This window comes from Chenopodium album, chromosome 7 (assembly GCF_948465745.1).
Source record: "Chenopodium album chromosome 7, dcCheAlbu1.1, whole genome shotgun sequence".
Taxonomy (NCBI): Eukaryota; Viridiplantae; Streptophyta; class Magnoliopsida; order Caryophyllales; family Amaranthaceae; genus Chenopodium; species Chenopodium album.
Window position 1 is genome coordinate 67,510,660 of NC_137840.1, and position 17,889 is coordinate 67,528,548.

The 17,889-nt window shown below is 35.9% G+C and overlaps 3 protein-coding genes across 3 annotated transcripts; all 3 read right to left on the minus strand.

Annotated features, from left to right (window-relative positions):
* Positions 1–818: 818 nt before the first annotated feature.
* On the minus strand, positions 819–4,881 carry LOC145640555 (pre-mRNA-splicing factor SLU7-like). The gene is made up of 4 exons (XM_081691809.1): positions 4,722–4,881; positions 2,804–2,967; positions 2,615–2,703; positions 819–2,024 (listed from the first exon to the last, which is right to left on the minus strand). Exons 1-4 carry the CDS (start codon positions 4,879–4,881, stop codon positions 827–829), a joined length of 1,611 nt encoding a protein of 536 aa, XP_081547935.1. The 3' UTR covers positions 819–826.
* On the minus strand, positions 4,615–10,940 carry LOC145638160 (synaptonemal complex protein 1-like). The gene is made up of 19 exons (XM_081689122.1): positions 10,673–10,940; positions 10,540–10,589; positions 10,231–10,438; positions 10,018–10,143; positions 9,830–9,928; positions 8,713–9,389; positions 8,371–8,631; positions 8,164–8,280; positions 7,992–8,060; positions 7,754–7,864; positions 6,915–7,022; positions 6,717–6,827; positions 6,556–6,642; positions 6,254–6,319; positions 6,037–6,156; positions 5,703–5,789; positions 5,538–5,600; positions 5,149–5,258; positions 4,615–4,881 (listed from the first exon to the last, which is right to left on the minus strand). Exons 1-18 carry the CDS (start codon positions 10,827–10,829, stop codon positions 5,151–5,153), a joined length of 2,625 nt encoding a protein of 874 aa, XP_081545248.1. The 5' UTR covers positions 10,830–10,940; the 3' UTR covers positions 4,615–4,881; positions 5,149–5,150.
* A 1,416-nt stretch (positions 10,941–12,356) lies between these two features.
* On the minus strand, positions 12,357–17,889 carry LOC145638161 (monothiol glutaredoxin-S15, mitochondrial-like). Its single transcript, XM_081689123.1, has 7 exons — positions 17,734–17,889; positions 17,251–17,370; positions 16,265–16,396; positions 16,027–16,126; positions 14,904–14,970; positions 12,704–12,782; positions 12,357–12,627 (listed from the first exon to the last, which is right to left on the minus strand). The coding sequence occupies exons 2-7, from the start codon at positions 17,320–17,322 to the stop codon at positions 12,568–12,570; spliced, it is 510 nt and encodes a 169-aa protein (XP_081545249.1). The 5' UTR covers positions 17,323–17,370; positions 17,734–17,889; the 3' UTR covers positions 12,357–12,567.

Genomic DNA, 17,889 nt, shown 5'->3' on the forward strand with positions numbered 1-17,889 from the left:
ATCAATGGAGAAGGAAGATGGCGGAACCAATTCAACCTCTCACAACGCCATTCGCTGCGCTAAAGCTGCTATTCTGCTCTCCTCACTCGGCAATCGCATCCAACACCAGGTTTCTTCTTCTTCTTCATCTCCTTCTCTCTCTACTTTCTCTCTCTAAAACAGAGTATCTCAAACAAAAAATTGAATACGATTGATTTAGGAAAAGGAGATGATGAAGCAAACGATCGAACAATTGAAGATGGAGGTTGTTCAAGAGCGTTTCAAGAGGAAGAAATTCAACTTCTGTAATCTTCTGGAGTTTACGGTTCAGATCGTCTTGCTGTTCTCTTTGCTCACTTTCTTCGTCTTGCGTGCCTTCGATTTCAAGATGCATTGAGCATCAGTGTTGGAGTTTAATTTCTCTTTTATGTCTTTCTTCAATTGAAGAAGAAAAAATCAATTGATTTTTTCGATCAATTTGATTATGTTGAAATGAATGCTTGTTTTCAACTGTAATAAATTCTAGTAGTTCAAATATTCTTAATGTCAAGTAATCAAACAAATTTCTTGCAATTATATGGTATTGGTCTCGTTTTGTATTAGGTTTTCCATTTATTCTCTCTCGTTTCTTTCGCTTAAACACAATCACATTATGCTTATGTTAAAAGGAAAGTCCAAAAATACAGTCCGAAATCATGGAGCAGCAGTTCAGCACCATGCCCTCATTCTTACTAGAAAAAAAATAATACTAGTAAGATCTTAATAAACTACAGCAAAAAATAATATAGTAAGATCTTAATTCTACTGATACAAATGTTATGTATATAAGGACTATAACAGAATAGATTTACAGGTAATCCTTCATAGGATCATCATGGTGGATCTTCTTCATTCTGAAAGCTTCGATCTCTTCTGGTGTCACGTCGTAATCATATGTCATGTTATACTTCCGTTTCCTTTCTGAACACCAAGTAGGCAGCCTTTTCTCCTCAGTCAATTCCGGCTTTTCTTCTGAAGTCTCTTTGAGAGCAATGTTAGCTTTCATCAGCTCTCCCATTGCTTCTGCAGCCTCAATCCCGGCAGCACCTGTACAATAGCTGTTTCGAATTGCCTGCTTGCAGCATTTGTAGCCCCATTGGAAATCACTCCACCATGACCCCCAAACAGCTGTGTGATTATTAGTGTACACGACGTCTTCTTCATATTTACTCTTGGGGACAGCCATCTCCTGCCCCTTGATTATCCGGCCAGAGCGATCATATTCAACTTGTCTATCACTTTGGCCAAGTAGAAGTTCCCGTGGCATCTCCTCTTCTGCTGCAGCATTGCCATACTTCTTCATTATGGTATCCTTCACCTGAGTTTTCAACTTCTCTTTATTGACCTTAAAGTTCTTGTGAAGCAACTCGACTTGTGTAGGAGCTGCTTGCATATGCACATCCTGTCCCTTATCAAATGCCTCAAAAGCATGTAAATTGAGCTGCTTCAACTCCAAAGCTTGACCACTGAGTCGACTTTGATTATCACCAGCATAAAACTTCTCATTTGGATCAGCATCAGGAAGAGGATCCTCACGCATGGACCGGGTTTTAGGATCATAGTAGGCCGAATCAACATCAAGGTTCAGTAAGTATTTGGCTGTATCTTCTCGGATACGCAAGTTTCTTACAGTTCCAGTACTTCCTCCACCAGTTGTACGTACACGTTTTTCAACCTTTGCAAAATCCATTTGTTTACTCTCATCAACCTTCAAAGCATCTTCCTTGCCCTCACCTTCTTCACAGGTGTTACTTTTCTCCTCGAGCTTTTTCAACTGTTGTTCCTTCTTGTGTTTATCTATTGCTTCCTCCATTAGCTCAAATTTATGAACAACATAGACATAACTTGCAGAATCAAAACCATTATATCTGTCATGTTTCCCATCGTAATCCAGCTTAATTTCCTCTATTATTTCATCAGGTGCAATGTTCTTCCCTGTCCACTTTGCTCCAACTCTTTGAGGTCTGTCCGTGCAAGACTTTGCATCATGGGTCTTAGCGCCACAACTACAGAAAACACAATAAACTTTAATCACATGTTCAATGTTTAAGACAACAATGAAGATAATTACACAAGAAAAAGCTCTTCATCTAAGAAATACAGTGAGCATATATGAAAGGAACTTTTAAGGGCTCCAAGAAATTGTAAGTGTACTCATCCCATAATTTGGAAAGCATGTTGAATAAAGCCATGGCCTCTAAATGTGCATAATTTTCTCAAAAAATTCTAACAAACACTCTACCCTCAGGACGATTTGAGATGGTTATCAAAAACTATGAGAAAAACCTAAGTAGTTCACAGAGATTGTATAAAACATTAAAGAATCCATTTAATTCCTCACTTACACTTAATCATCCTCAACTAATAGTGTCAAGTTCCAAATAAAAAGAAACATTTGAATTTTAGCTTATTAAATTTTGAAACAAATATTAGAATTTCCTAAGGTTCAAGGTACACATCATAGGGCAAATACGAGCACACAAGCGCGCGTACACACACAAATGGTATTAACAGGTTCTACTTACTTAATGCCAAGTTCCAAAACAAACTTCTGAACTTTTAACTTATATTAAGTGTTTCATCAATATCGAGTAACTTGTCAGCCTGGAAACCCTTTTCACCTCTTCGATACCACGCCTTGGAGGGATTCAGCTCCGATTTCCACTTCTTTTGATGCTTCAAACTCTGAAAAACAACCAATGTTAGTTCTTAAATCTTGCACAACACTGCCAATGAATTCAAAAAAAAAAAAAAAAAAAAAAAAAAACAAACAAATAAAACATACCGGTTTATTTGAATTGAGATACCAAGGGGCAGAAGACATATAGTGTGGAATATGAGGATTAATTTCTTTTCCATCTTCATCAACTTCTGCTGGCACAAGTCCAGCTTTTCGAGCTTCCTCTAATTCTAACTGCTTCCTATGATCTTCCCTAGACTTAAACGCCCCTGCAAATATTTCCTCAAATTTAATACATAATTTAATCGAAAATAAAATCACTCGATTCCATTATATCTTCAATTTAATTACTACTATCAATTCAAAAACAGCACCAATTCAAAATAATCAAAATCCATAATAATCAGGAATTATAAACATTTTATCACGAATTATTAAATTAGAAAAAATATTATATAATCGAACCTAACCTAAACAAAAGAAATCAAACAGTAGAAAAAATTCAATAATTTTTCAAAAAAATACCCGGAGGAATCGCCATTGGGAGAGAAAAAAATTTGGTTTGAGAAGAAAAGGGAATTTGTTTGCAAGATAAGAAAGCAGAATAATTCTTGGTTTTCTGGGAAATTGAGAATGTAGTGAATAATTTGAAGGATTCGAAAGAATTTGAAGAATGAACAGGAGTTATTCGTGAATAAGAAAGTTTCAGAGAAAGAGAAAAAAAAGAGTAGGGAGAAAGGGATTATATACATTTTGGAAGGAGTGATATAAGACGCGGTAATACGGTAAGTTAGTGCAAATTACCGACCTAAAGCTTGGGGATTAAGTAATTCGTACATCTTATCGGAGTAATATTTATGTTATCTAATGTCCTAAATCTATTTCATCCGTTCTTTTAATACCGTAACGTAAATTTTACATTGATAGCAAAATAAAACTCCACGATTATATTTGAGAAAATACGAGTTCATCTTCATGATAATAAACAAAAAAAAAGTGTTTATGACATTTTTTATTTTTTGTAAATAAATCAACAATTTTTAATAAAATGCGAATCTCACACATATTAATTTATTTACAAAATTGTGATGTTGACTGGGATATTTGTTGATTTATTTGAAAATGTCACTAAATAAATAATTTTTTATTATCTTGATGATAATTTGGGGCTCCCTCATTATATTTTGTTGAGAACAGCCAGCCACATCAATAGAGTAAAAGGAAATTCCATTAGAACAAACTTTGCCAGCTCATCAGTTTGTTATAACTAATTAGTTGAAGTAATTAATGCTATTTACTTGTATAAATACTCAGCTGTAATCGTTTACTCTTTAATCTAAATATACACAAATTACTTCTCTCAAACACTTTCTATCTCTAGATTTTCTCTCTGGTTTTTGCTAAGCTTCAATGGTGAAATTAACTTGATTCTGCCATGCCCATTGATGATTGTTTGAGCTCAGAACTTCAATTTCTGACATATTTTACGAGTATCTATTCTAGATCAACATTCACATGAGTGACAAGGCTTATACATATGTTGAATAACTAGTTAGCATCCATGCGATGTACGATTTTAGACAAATACATTTATGAATAAGAATTTTTTTTATAACAGGATGTACGTGAATACATGACTAATTTCTAAAATACTATTAACCGGATATATCTGTTTGTGATGGGGATGTGCTTGGAGGGTCAAATCTAAGACAAAACAACTATGAATAAACAGACGAAAAAGTTGCAGTTACCAGTGCACCAGCTTTTGGGTTCCTAAATTAGTTGCAGTTTATAATATCGGGCATTGGCAGAATTGAATGCTCACTTAAAGCTCAAGCACAAAAATGATCCACGACAAAGAATTAACAAGTCTTTAAGACAGCCTTAGCTGATTGTAAAAAGAAGCAGGTGGAACAATGAGTTTCAAAATTTGATAGGACACTAATGTCCATGACATCTAGCCAATATTTTTTTACAAACATGGACATTATATTTCGACATTGTTCTAAATTCTCTATACGACCTGTACTATGCAAAAGAAACCTTACACTTGATCCTGAAGTTAAAAGCTGCACACCAGTATATTGCGTATCTGCATTGGGTAAATCGGTCTGGCACTCTACAACCAGTTGAATCAATGTACATCTGTCAGCCTGTACAAGAAAGGAACTCTCTGCTGTCATCTGCAAAAATTGTGCAAAACTGGTTCAGTAAAAAAGATGCAGCAGTAAGTTGCAGTCAATACACCACATGATGCCTAGTTGTTTAATATTGCAATCAAATTTCCTGTGGACAATATAAAAACCCTCAGATGGAAGTTTTTCATATTTTTCTTTGATGCATAATGAGAACTCGCCCAAGAGAATTCTAGATTATAGCTACTAAGCCAGAGTAAAAAGAATTAAATAGCATGATTTTATGTAGAAAGACATAAGGATATAATTGTCTACCTTTAATCGAATGCATAAGGATCATCTCCATCAGCGTATGGATTCAGAGACCCTTCAGAAAACAATTCACCGATATTGGTAGGCTGAGAGTAACCCACTGCCCTAACTCCCTGCATTAAGAGATTATGCCATCAATTATTTTTTGTCCTGTAATTAATTGGTGACTTACAAAAGCAGGAACCAAAACAATTAAACTAAAAATCCAAACCACAAGTAGAAACTAACAATCCAAACCACGAGTAGAATAGCAATCAACAGCCTATAGGACAATTCTATGAGCCCCAGTAAGAAAACAGAACTCATCTCTATTTATTCCGATTAAATACTCAGCGCATATGGCACAGACTACAGAAACAACCAGAACAAATGAAAATGATAGCTTTCATTACCTTGATAGAGCTTTTAGGAGTATTGACTTTAGGAGTAGCAACCTTCTTATGTTTTCTTGGATCCTAAGAAAAAACAGGAATAAAAGTTTCAGATTTTTCAGTAGTCACATTTTCTTAACTCCTAAGTTCACCCATTTCTATAGAATAATTCTCTTAAGGGTATACCGCAAGCATAGCAGTACTCCTAGTTTTCCTTCGTTTGGTGATGCCTCCTCCACTGGTTGTTTCCTCTTCGAATTCGCGGTTGCTTACCTGTGATTTTACTCAGTTAACATCCAAGAAGACATATATATAAAGCAACATGTACTGTCAGAACTAACTCAAAATAAACACTCTATACACAATAGGTTACTGTCAGAAATAAACACTCTATACACAGTAGGCCAACTAATATAGCTTCCTTTTGTCAGATAAACATCGAATAAAAACTTCATTTATGGAAATGATCTCCAATTGAACAGTCAAGCAACAAAGTTTGGGGGAACTTTAAACAACTCACCTTCCTTCCATGCTTTGACATATTCATCACATTTCCTGCATTTTCTTTCCCTACTTTCCTAAGTAAGGTTGATACTGGAGATTGGACTGGAGATTGCACAGTAGCTTCGTAACGTGATTCCTAAATGCAAACATTGTCAATGTAATGACAAAAATGGCATAGATCCATGATTTAATTTATGGAGGAGAAGCTTTTTCACGACTCTTAGCTCACTCACTGGAGGAGGCATGCGTCTTTTAGTGCCATCTGGATCTCTCCTCCTGATTGATGAAACAGAGTATTCCTAAAGGAAGGAAACAGAGATTGTGATTCAACCACTTTCTATCCAAAATATAAGTAATTTATTATAAGGCATTCACATTTGCGATATTCATCATAGAGATGTGCTTATAAGTTATAACAAAATGGAAGTCAAATAGATACTTGCAAGTTTCTGGACCATACATATTATACTCATCCATGGAGAGAGAGGGGATGGGAGAAACTAGGAGAGTGAGTAGAGAGATATCAACATCAAACCTTCTTTGAGTTCGCTTCTTGATCCTCTTGGGGTATGTCGCTCATCACTTTCCACTGTAGCTGCAACAAAGCCCTTTGCCTTTCTTCCTGTAATATGATGAGATCCCAGTCAATTTTATCAGAATAAACCTATCTGCTGAATGTGAAGTATTGACACACACTTTAGATTTCTGAAGATCCAGCTCCTGCTGAAACTGTTTACATTCATCCTCATGCTGCAATCTTAAGGCTCTAATCTGGGATTCATGCTCATTCCTGAGTGTCATTGTTTTCTGGAAATTTCAAACTGGTTAGAAAGAGAAATTGATACGTCAATAAGAACTTGAATGCTCAAATGCCTAAATGTGAAGTTTCACAACCTCTCTGAGTTCGTTCTCAGCATGTAGTTGGATATTTTTCATTTCTTCAAGGTGCTCAGATTTGAGATTGGATTCTTTTCTTTCATGCTCCTTCTTCATGCGATCAATCTAAGAACATGACAAAATAAAGCTTAGTCAGGAATATGATATTGAATGAGCGGACATTCATTTAATCACATCCAGACTAGAATAACCTGCCCCTTTAAGAAGATACAGAGATGCTTGCCAAATGTGTCTTTCTAAAGTGCAACTTATGCTGTTAAGCAAGTCCAGGTAGTTAAGAACAAAATGTTCTAACATCAAATCACTAGTCAAGATAATCTATTACTGACATTTAGTGTTTCTGTACCACATCCATCATCCTAATGATTCTAACACAACTCCTACCTACCTCAGATAAAGATTAGGGTCAGATGTACGCAGCCCTATGGCCCTATCTACACAATAACAAAGAGGCCTTTCTAGGACTAATTTATTAAAGCTGCTGTTCCTGATTGACCTTTGAATGGAAAGACAACCAATTGGAAATTGGCATACTACTACACACAATCAATATTAAATAAGGGCATGTTTCATGAATTGTTTGATTTAGTCTATCTTTATCCAATTTCAAAATTTAACGCATCAGTGATTTAGCCAGCTTAGTTGTGAATGAATTGTATGCGTTTGCAATAAGCAGACATAAATTGCATCCATAACCAAGCAAATGAAAAGAAAAAAAAAATTACAGCATCTTGTCCGAAAGCAGATATTCAATTGCATTTTGACAAGACAGGAGAATCATTTAATCATTACTATATTGGTTCAACTATGAATTGGTTTATAATTTTAGCACATACCAAAGCGGTATGCTCTTCTTGGATGCGAGCTAAATTCTGCCTTGATTCTTCATTGCACTTGTCAAGTCTTTGCTCACAAGACCTTTCCATCTCTGCAACAGTCTTGTCTGCCTAAAGTAATAAACAAGCAACATCATTCTCTAGATCTATTCTATCTTCTAGATATTGAAACAAAATAATGTAACAATTCCTCAATTATTCTCGAAAATAACCATGATGAATATTGACAATTGCCAACCTTCTCTTTCTCATGATTAATGATTTCTTGCTTTTCAACCTCATACTTCTTCCTGATGTCATTTATTGCCTGTATGACGGTAGCCAATGCCAATTTTGTCAACAGAAAATGCCACAAAAATTTCTGATGAAATAATATGTATCTTGTAATATCCAGGGAAAGAAGATACTACCTGATCATTCCTCTGAGAGATCTCCTTTAAATGCCTTGACAGCTCCGACTGTTTAGACTCAAGCATAGCATCATATTGCTTCTTAGCTTCTCCAAGCTTGCCTTCTGCAGCTACTAACTGCCCCTGAATCTGTGAAAATCCTTATGCGATTTACATGCACATCCCAGGGTTCATAGTTATTCCATCCAAAATAATAATTAACAAGACAGTTTCAGAAACCTCTGCTTTTTGGTTGTTCAGTTCCTTCTCTTTGTCCATGTATTGCAAGATTAGCTGTTCCTTTTCCTCCAGAGTAGAAGAAAGCTTGTTCACTTGCTCCTCTAAAGATTTCACCTCCTGATTGATCTTCAAAATCTCCTTCTGAAAACCATCAATTTCATCCTCCTTTTTATGTATATCTTCCTGTAGCTTCTCCATGTTCTCCTTCTTTTCCAACTCTAGCTCTGACAATTTTATCAACAAATCTTTCTGCAGATTTACAAATGGTCATTGAGATTATGACTTATGATGCTAGAGTAAAACATAGATCATCGTTATTAGCTAAAAGACCTTTTCATTCTGAGATGACCCTAAGCTCTCAGAAAGATTGCGAACTTGCTTCTCTAAGTCTGCAACTAACTTTTCTGCTTCAGTTTTCTTAGAAAGAAGAGCCTCTACTTCAGACTCTAACGTTCGTATCCTCTCTTCTGATAATCGACACTCTTCAGCATGCTGCACCATTGCAGATTCTTGTGCGCTCTGAAGCTCATCTACCTTATCCCTCAATCCCTGATTAACTGATTGAAGTTCATCCATTTCTGATTTTAACTGCATGTGCTGATGATGCAGAAGACCATACTGCCCTTGAGCACGCTTGGCAGTGAGATCCTTCTCCTGTTCAGCCAACTTAGAAGCTTTATCATACACAGAGAAGAGCTGAGAAATCTTCTCGGAAACAGCCACACTGTGCTCATCCAATTCAATCAGTTTTGAAGCGAAAGCATTAACCACATCCTTAAGATTTTGAGTCTCCTGCACTGATGTTGCTAATCTTTTGGCAAACTCATCATTGTTGGATTGAAGACCAACTTTCTCCCTCTCCAAGTTTTCAAGAGTAATTCTCATCCGAGTAAGATCCTCTTCTTTCGATTTCAGTTCTATTCTCACATCATCAAATTTTGACTTCAAATTTTCACCAGTCAGTCTGCTTGTGGTAAGGTCAGATTCAAGGCATTTTATCAAAGAATCTGCATGCAATACAGTGCATGTAAATCCTCAGTAAGCAATATCTCATTTTGAAACAGTTCACTGAATCTCAAGTGTTTATACCATTCAGGAATGGTAAAGATTTCCTCAAGACCACAATCCACACGTAACAATCATAGACTATTGCAATGCATTAAAAGATAAAGTAAAACAAGTAAACAATATTAGAAATTCATGGACTGAACTTGTTTGAGTTATGAATGTGAATCTGTTGATAACAAATAATCAGTTCTGTAAACTATTGATAAGGTACTTGCAATAAAATCCCAGTTTAAATTGACAAAACAAGCTTATAGCTTAGATTAAGTGACAATACAAAATCCACATAAAATCAATTCTACAATGTTATACAACCATTCATATTTACTCAAACATTGGAAATATGGGAGGATCATATAAATATTGTATAGTTTTTTACTACCTTTTTCCTCCATAAGCTTGGTAGTTTTGGATCGTTCATCTTCATAAAGCACCTCTTGTTCCTCTTTCTGCTCTTTTAGTTCCTTAAATGCCTGGTCACCTGAGTACAAAATTCAAACAAATTGACATTACACAAAAACAATCATTATCATAAACATAATGTTAATTCTAACAGGTTCAGAAGCTTACGTTCTCTTATGTTTTCCTCTGCTGAATCCAACTTAAGAGATAAACTCTTCATTTGATCATTCAATGTATCCAATGCAGCCGAATTCACAGTTAATTTTTCTCCAATTAACTGCTTATCCTTCTCCGCTGTTCAAACAAGCACAATTCTATTAAGAACTTGGAACAGAATCGAAACACAAGTTGCGAAACAGTCGAAAACGAAGGTATTCTTACCATCCTGAACTTGACAGGCCAAGAGCTGCAACGTCTCAGTGAGTTGATCACATAACGTTTTCGTCGAAGAGAACTTTGATTCGAGACCTTGCCATAGCTTCTCATCTTCTTTCTGCTTCACTTTCAGCTTCGCATTCTCATTACAAGCTGCCTGTAGCTTCTCTTCCAGCACATGAATATGCTCAAGAGATTTCTTCAACTTCGAATTCTACAAAATTGATCAAAAATCAAGGTTGAAACAAATTCTTCAGCATTTCACTAATCACAACTTCAGAATTGAACTAATCGTAAAATCGAGAGAATAATTACCGCTAAATCTAGGTCGGTTCTCACGGACGCTTGTTCCTTCACCAATTTCTCTAAAAATCATCATTATTAGATTGAATACAACATCAAAAATCGGCGAATTTCTGAAATTAAGACTGAAAATTAGATGACAAACCAGCAGTGAGCTTCAAGCTCGCGAAACCTCCTGAAGTAATTGAATCGGAAGTTGAACGTGAAGAAATTGATAAGGTTTTCGCAGTTCCTGAAGCAGATCCTGTTAAGGATTTGAATTGATCTAAGCCTTTCATGCCGAAAAACCCTAATTTCTGCATTTTGTAGTGTCAAAATATCGTTTGATTGAAGCTTTAGGCCACAATTAGGTTATGACGACCTCAAATTTCTGTAACAATGGCGGACGACAAATCCAGAAACTTCGAGAATTTACAGTTTTTCTCTGTCTTTCGCTCTTTCTCTCAAAGCTCTCAGAGAGAAATGAGTATTTGAAAAATGGAATTCGCGCCATGTAACAGTATTTATAGGTTTCGTTTCGCGGATAATCTTTCTTTGTGTTTGGCCTTTTGTGGGTTGGTTGGTTGGTTCAATCATCCAAATGAAATAAGAAGTGATTTGAGCATTGATTTATTTGTAATGAAATGAAAAATTAATTAATTAATTACCAATAAGGCAACAAGCCAACAACTCATTAGATTACATGGTGAGGGAATTGTTCTAGTTTAACTAACGGGCCGTTGGATTGTGGGAATGGGAGTTTGGAAATTAAAAGGTGAGAATGGGAGTTTGGAAATTAAAAGGTGAGAATGAGATTGAGAATTAATTGATGGGAATACATGAAAATATGTCAATACTTTGTTTGGATGGTGAGTAAGAATGTATAGGGAATAAATAATAATTTTACCAAAATACCCTTATTAATTTATTATTTCATTCTTTCCATTAATGGCAAAAATGTCATTTTCCCCCTATTCTCATTCTCATCCATTTATTACCTACCCTCCCTAGGTAATAAAATGGTGTGAATTCACCCCTAAATAATCTCATTCCCAAACTCTTTTTTATTCCCATTTCCACCAAACAAACAAGGCTTTTTTTTCAATTGGGATTAAAATTCTCAATTCCCACTTGTCAAACACCCCCTAAGGATTTTGGGTTTGAGATTTGGGAGCACAATAATATTTGTTGAGTCTAGTAAACTCTGGATTATAAGATATATATACTCCATAAGATTTTAGAATGATCCGCAAGAACTATTGACTAAATGCAACAAGTAAATAGGCCTACGTTATCCTTGATTGTCACTAACTTAAAAAGTTTTTACTAAAAATCTCTATATCAACTCCTTTTGTATCAAAAACACGTTTCTTTCAATGATTGTTTATATATCTCTACTGCATTTTTATTTTTTTTAATATGCTCACAAGGTGGGAAAAAAGAGCTTACCTCAGCACTAAAGGTAATGCAATGAAGAAGTTTTATTCTCTTCACTGCCCTGACACATGAAAATAAGGAGTAGTGATACATCTTCAAGTGTCATCGGGAGTAAACCTAAATCCATTCGTCTACTTAAACCTTAAATATGGAGTAAGAAAACAAAAGGCTAGAGAATTGTGTGAAGTTTATAGATACAATTTCATTGATGGCTCTATTTTTACCTGCTCACTTTCCCATTTATTTAAACCCAACTCTAATTTATTCCAATTTTGGAAAACATTTTTTTACCATCTTACCCCCCTTTTTTTTTCAAATGTTTCTCTGCAAATGAGAAATGGTTCAATATGAAAAACAAGAGTGCTCATCCTCCAGATGAATCAAGAAAGTTGAGATACCTTTGTTTAAAAAGTAAAAAATTTGAGATACCAAAAATTCACTTGCTTCCCATTATTATGGAAAATTATTGATTATTATTTGCAAAATATTTCTATCTAGGTCACACTGAATGATACATCCACTCATCTTTTGGTGCAAAATGAAAAAAATTACACACTCAACGTCACCTAAAGAGAGAAATAATCTCTCTTCTCATAACTGAGATTGAATCAAGAAGCAACACAATCATTCCGCTTTCTTCTTGTTAGGAACTATTTCTTTCAGCTTTTGCTCCAATTCACCAGTCTGCAGAGGAAGAGAGTGTCAAATCACAACTCAACTTATTAGCATTAGTAGGCTTGATGATGCGACGAGAATTTACCTGGTGCATGTTAAGAATGATATCTGATCCTCCAATGAATTCTCCCTTGATAAATATCTGCGGAAAAGTAGGCCAGTGGCTGCAGAGAAGAGCAAAGGTTCATCATACAGATATATTAATATTTGAAACAACTATTTAATGTGAATAATATACAATGCGGATTTTCTAATGTGAAAAGTCTCGGTGATAGTATGATGGTTGACAACCTCCTGCTTAAGAGTTAAGAATAATGGCCCCAAATGCAAAATAACAATAGATGAAGCAATGACAAACTAAGTAAAAGAAAGCATAATAAGACAATGAGCTCAAAAACAAAGCAACACCACCAAAAGGAGAAACCTAGTAAAACAATATTGTTTCAGAAGACGATCTGAAAAGGTACTTGTTTGCCCCCCAAAAGCCTTGATACACCACAACCATCATTGTAGATGATCTTAGGTTGCATTATGCTTGCCTACATGCAAGTATCCATGAGTACCATTAAGGCCAACATTGCTAATTGTACAACATTTCACCAAATGTCACACCCCAATTTTTATCGCTACACTCGTACAACGAGATAAGTTGTGTAACTCTAACACTCATGCTCATGACTTATGCCCACATGGGGAGGAGGGGAGCTGGTTTTTACCTATGAAGCACAGGAACATCTGGTACCCTGCATTTCGACAATTATCAAAGCATTTTTGCTAAAGAGATATCCCAAAAATAGGTTAAAAGTGAGCTGGTGTAGAAACATTTCATCCACCAGAAAAATCTATATAAGCTAATGACTGAATCCCAATTACCTTGCCAACTTCATAAGAGATATTTCCCAACCAACTTTGAAAGAGGAACTTTCCATCCACCCACACTCTCTATCTTGGTCGAGTTGTTAGAGTGACCATCAGTGTGTCACAGATTGTTACCAAAAAGAAATTTGGGTTGGATGACTGCATCAGAGCAAAAAGGGTTGTCTGACTTGTCTCTGCCTCTCTGGGGGTCTGGGGCAGGCCAGCAGAGAGGAGAAGAGAGGGGGGGGGGGGGGGGAGGGGGGGATGGTGAGGACCTATAACATGAGAAAATAGCTGACCAACATGAGGCAATGTCAGAGTTCCAACATGCCCAGAGGTGAAAGTGACGCTGAGCACATGCAAATGATGAGACCTGGTTTGCATTGAGGGTCCAATATGGAGGTATATAGCAACCATGAAAATGATGTTGTGGAAAAGGTTGCCTGCTAGCAAGATTTCCCAGGAAGGACAATTTGCATACATTGAGGGTGTGGAAGTGCACGCTTATAAGATGGGCTTGGAGCCTGTGACAATGAGGCTGGATAAAAAAATCACAATTCACATACACGCATACATACTCCATTCCACATTAACACTTTATGCTATCAAGGACAGTTAGCTTAAGCAATTATAAATGACCCATTCACCCAAGGTGTTCCTTATATGTTATTGAGTAACTCAGGAAACATGTGAATAGATTCAACAAATAGTGTTTTGACGGCAGAGTGATGGGGACAGGAGGAAGCATATCAATGACAGTGATGTGAGGACATGCCAATATGCCATGGGATGTGGAAACTAGGAAACAAACAGTATTCTGAGTGTAGGATCAATGGTATTAGAGGTCTCAAGTGACAGTGGTATAGTCTTGTCATACCTGTAGCTCATAAAGTACAGCAGAACAGATTTAGAGAAACCTAGGGGAATTATCAAGGGCACCTGTCAATGTCCACTGGATAACGATAGAGATTACATATACTATCCTTATCCAGCTATAAAAGTGTTGTAAAAGCCAATCTATTTAAGCTAATATGATTAGCCTAATAACCAATCACTTTGTCAACAATTACAGGTGAGACAACAATGCAGTGAATTTAAGATTAATGATTGCAACAACTAACAAAAAGCTGATCCAAGACTATTGAAGGACCAAGAAGAAAGGATAGCTGCATCTTAACAATATAGAGTGAGAAATGTTTTTGGAAATCTCAATTTAAAACTCAGAATTCAGAAAGGAGGAAAGTGTCAAAGTAAACCCATAGCAAGTCGAGCCACCACAAGCATAACCAATACAGCATGAATCAGAAAACTGCTAGCATGTCAGTTAAATCATTGAACATTTCAAAAAGTAAATCAAGCTATATCATGAATCCTGATGAATTTGTGAGAAGTAGCAACTCAAACAATAAAATTAATAGGCAATGCACCTGTAAGATTTGACAGCATCCTTTAGCTCCAAGTCTTCCAAGATATTTCTTGAACCAAAAGGAACACCTGCACAGTAAACATTAAGAGCAGGATGAGGCAACCAGCTTGCTAGACAGGTCTCCAGGTAATACAAAATGTTACAGAAAAATAACAGCCAAACCAAAGAAGAACACTACAAAGGAATAACTACACTATTACTGAAAAAAATATCAGGAAATATGTAAACCCTTCAACCTCACTAGCCATCTCTTAATAGCATTCAACGGGTCAGTGGAAGATGGAAAAATGTTTTTACCTTCAGAATGCAACTTTATGAAATCTTTTTTTACATAGTTGAATATTAGACTAATTTTCTGACAAAGACAGATCAACAGCATAAATAGATACCAAATTAAGGTATAATAATTAAATTTATAGGACGAGGAGCTTTTGCACTTGGCTGGTATGCCCTCACTACATTACGCACAATGCTACCACTGCTAGGGAAGCGTCAAATCAATGCATGTCAGCAACAAAAGCTTAACAAGAATTTAGGTATGAAGAAATACAAAAGATAAAGAAATAGGAAAACTATAGTTTAGATAAGAAAGAGAATCTAGACTCTAGAGCCATCATTCAATTTTCCAAATGTACAGACCAAAAAGGGGCTTACATAAAAAGCTTAATATGATCATACATGTGATACAAGACTGAAATATATCAAGAGAGATAACAACAGAAATCCACATATAAAAAACATTACAATAAGTTCCCAATAAAATTTGGCTAATAGAACAATCGGAACATATTCCTTGCCTTGATGACAAGGGGTTCATCCGCTCATGCAAGCCAAGAATTTCATGAGATATCTGAAACTCAGCCAATACCGAGCTTTAGTCAGGATAGCTTTATTATCAGTCTGTCGGTCTGTCCTCCCTAATCCATTAAATGGGAGGTTTTTCTCAAGGTCCATCCCACATATAAAATTAGCTCCAGCGATCATGTTCATAAGTTATACCAACACTTTAAAGGGACTCAAATTGTAAAATGATACATAACTGGTAATCTGGTATGGTGCATGAAAACAATTACAAAACAGATGTGAAGAAATGTCAAATAATCAACCAAAAGTAGAAAACTTACGATATTCTTTCAATACCCTCACTGCGAGAGAGCTGAAACCACATCTAGGCATTTCAGGATTTCCCTTCATATAAATCATAACTGGATTCTCCTTCACATCCTGAAGATAACAAGAAAAAAGATGAATTCAACCTAGGATTATAACCTAAAAGATTCAACTCCTGGCTAAGGAAAAGTACATACTTCATATTTAACAAAGTATTTGTATAAATAATCACAGGAAAAGAAAAAAAATCACCTGATCAACAATATCTTTGACGGAGAGAGAACTCTCAACCTTACTAGTTGGTCTGAAATCTTCATGTGTATCAGGATCGTTGGGCGAAGTAGTTGAGTATTTCATTGCATTTTGATATGACAACCCAGATACCTAATACAAACGAACAGTCAGGAATAATCCCCAGACTCCTCACATCCGAACTTGAGCTGAATAAACTCCCCCCACACCCGCTCCCCCCTTAAATTAAAAGCAGAAGACTAAACATGTTTCTCATTTTTGATAATGCATCTAATCAGACTATAATATTCGCCAGCTTAACCTTGCCTTGATGAGGGGGAAGGCATTTCTAAACGTATTATAAATGTCTATTTGTTTACCTTGGGGACGACACAAGAGTCCAACCTCAAAATTTTATATGTAAACAGACAGGTGACTGTGCAACTACCATTTGCAATAGGATCATTTTTGTACACCCCCTAGACAAAGGCACAAAGCTATAGTTCCTAAATCTGGTTCCAAATTCATTAATATCACCAAATGACATAGTCCTCACTACAAAACCAAGTTAAAGTCGGACTATTCTTTAATGACACAATCCAATACTTGAGAAATCAAACATTCTATGGTTGGTGTTGAAGAACCACCCCTTTACAAAGAAATCCTAACTTCTTAACTTAGAATAAACGAATAGTTGTACTTTAAAAATCCTTCATTTTTTATTTCTTGAAACTTCATTGAAGCAATAAGGCACATTAAAACGGTGCTATTGGAAAAGCAAAATGGCAACCTCAATCCATGACCACAGCTCTAATTGGCTAACATTTGCGAGGTGATTTATGAATCCAATCAGTTAACAAACAAGAGATCAAAAATTCAATTATACTTTGTTATAATTCAATTCATCATCCCAAATTCCATCCTTTTACCAAGGAATCGGTGCAACAACCACTATCGGAATATCGTAAACCAATCAAACAAAAAGAAAGGGGCATTAAGATCCTTACTTGGGCGCTCATACGAGCAGCCGAGAAATTAGTCATGTTCCTCAACAACATACTAGATAATGACCTCGCCATGATCCCAAAACTCTGAATAAACCCTTCTGATATGCTAAATTGCAATTTCTGAATCATACAAGAAATATAACAAGATATGAGCTGGTCAGCAACAATAATTCATTTTCCTATCAACATTCGAAAAATAAAACCCATTCTTAATGATTTGCAATCAAATAAATACAAATAAGTAATTCATGTAAGCTAAAAATTCGCTTGAACAATTGAAATTTCAAAAGGGAAAAAAAAATCAACGAAGATAACACGAATAAACATTAACTTGTAAAACAAAGAGTGAATTTAAGGTATAAATTTAGCAATTCGAGCAAATTGCAGAATTAAATTTAAGAAAGAGGAAGAACCCTAGTTTTATGAGTAATATAATGAAGATATTCTTCGGCCAAATGTGCTGATTTACATATTAGGGCTTACCACGGAAGTCGTAGCTTTAACAGAAGTTTGCGGTGAATGTGTGGCGGTTGCAGCAGCGGTGCTGTGTGCGAGGGGATGGGAGTTTTGGTGGTGCCGGTGCGAAATGAGATAGGAGGGAAAATGAATAGTGTGGTGAACGACGCCGAAAAGAACTCC

Excerpts from the sequence above, each read along its gene's own strand:
- LOC145640555 (XM_081691809.1), bottom strand. The coding sequence starts at position 4,881 with ATGACAGCAGAGAGTTCCTTTCTTGTACAGGCTGACAGATGTACATTG. Across the intron at positions 2,704-2,803 it reads ATCTCAATTCAAATAAACCG|AGTTTGAAGCATCAAAAGAA; the intron begins GTATGTTTTATT and ends GTTGTTTTTCAG. Across the intron at positions 2,025-2,614 it reads AAGGGTTTCCAGGCTGACAA|TTGTGGCGCTAAGACCCATG; the intron begins GTTACTCGATAT and ends TGTTTTCTGTAG.
- LOC145638161 (XM_081689123.1), bottom strand. The coding sequence starts at position 17,322 with ATGGCGAGGTCATTATCTAGTATGTTGTTGAGGAACATGACTAATTTC. Across the intron at positions 14,971-16,026 it reads GAGGGTATTGAAAGAATATC|GTGTTCCTTTTGGTTCAAGA; the intron begins GTAAGTTTTCTA and ends TTTACTGTGCAG. Across the intron at positions 12,628-12,703 it reads TCATTCTTAACATGCACCAG|ACTGGTGAATTGGAGCAAAA; the intron begins GTAAATTCTCGT and ends CTTCCTCTGCAG.
- LOC145638160 (XM_081689122.1), bottom strand. The coding sequence starts at position 10,829 with ATGCAGAAATTAGGGTTTTTCGGCATGAAAGGCTTAGATCAATTCAAA. Across the intron at positions 9,390-9,829 it reads CAAGCTTATGGAGGAAAAAG|ATTCTTTGATAAAATGCCTT; the intron begins GTAGTAAAAAAC and ends TATTGCATGCAG. Across the intron at positions 6,643-6,716 it reads TGGATCTTCAGAAATCTAAA|GAAGAAAGGCAAAGGGCTTT; the intron begins GTGTGTGTCAAT and ends ATCATATTACAG.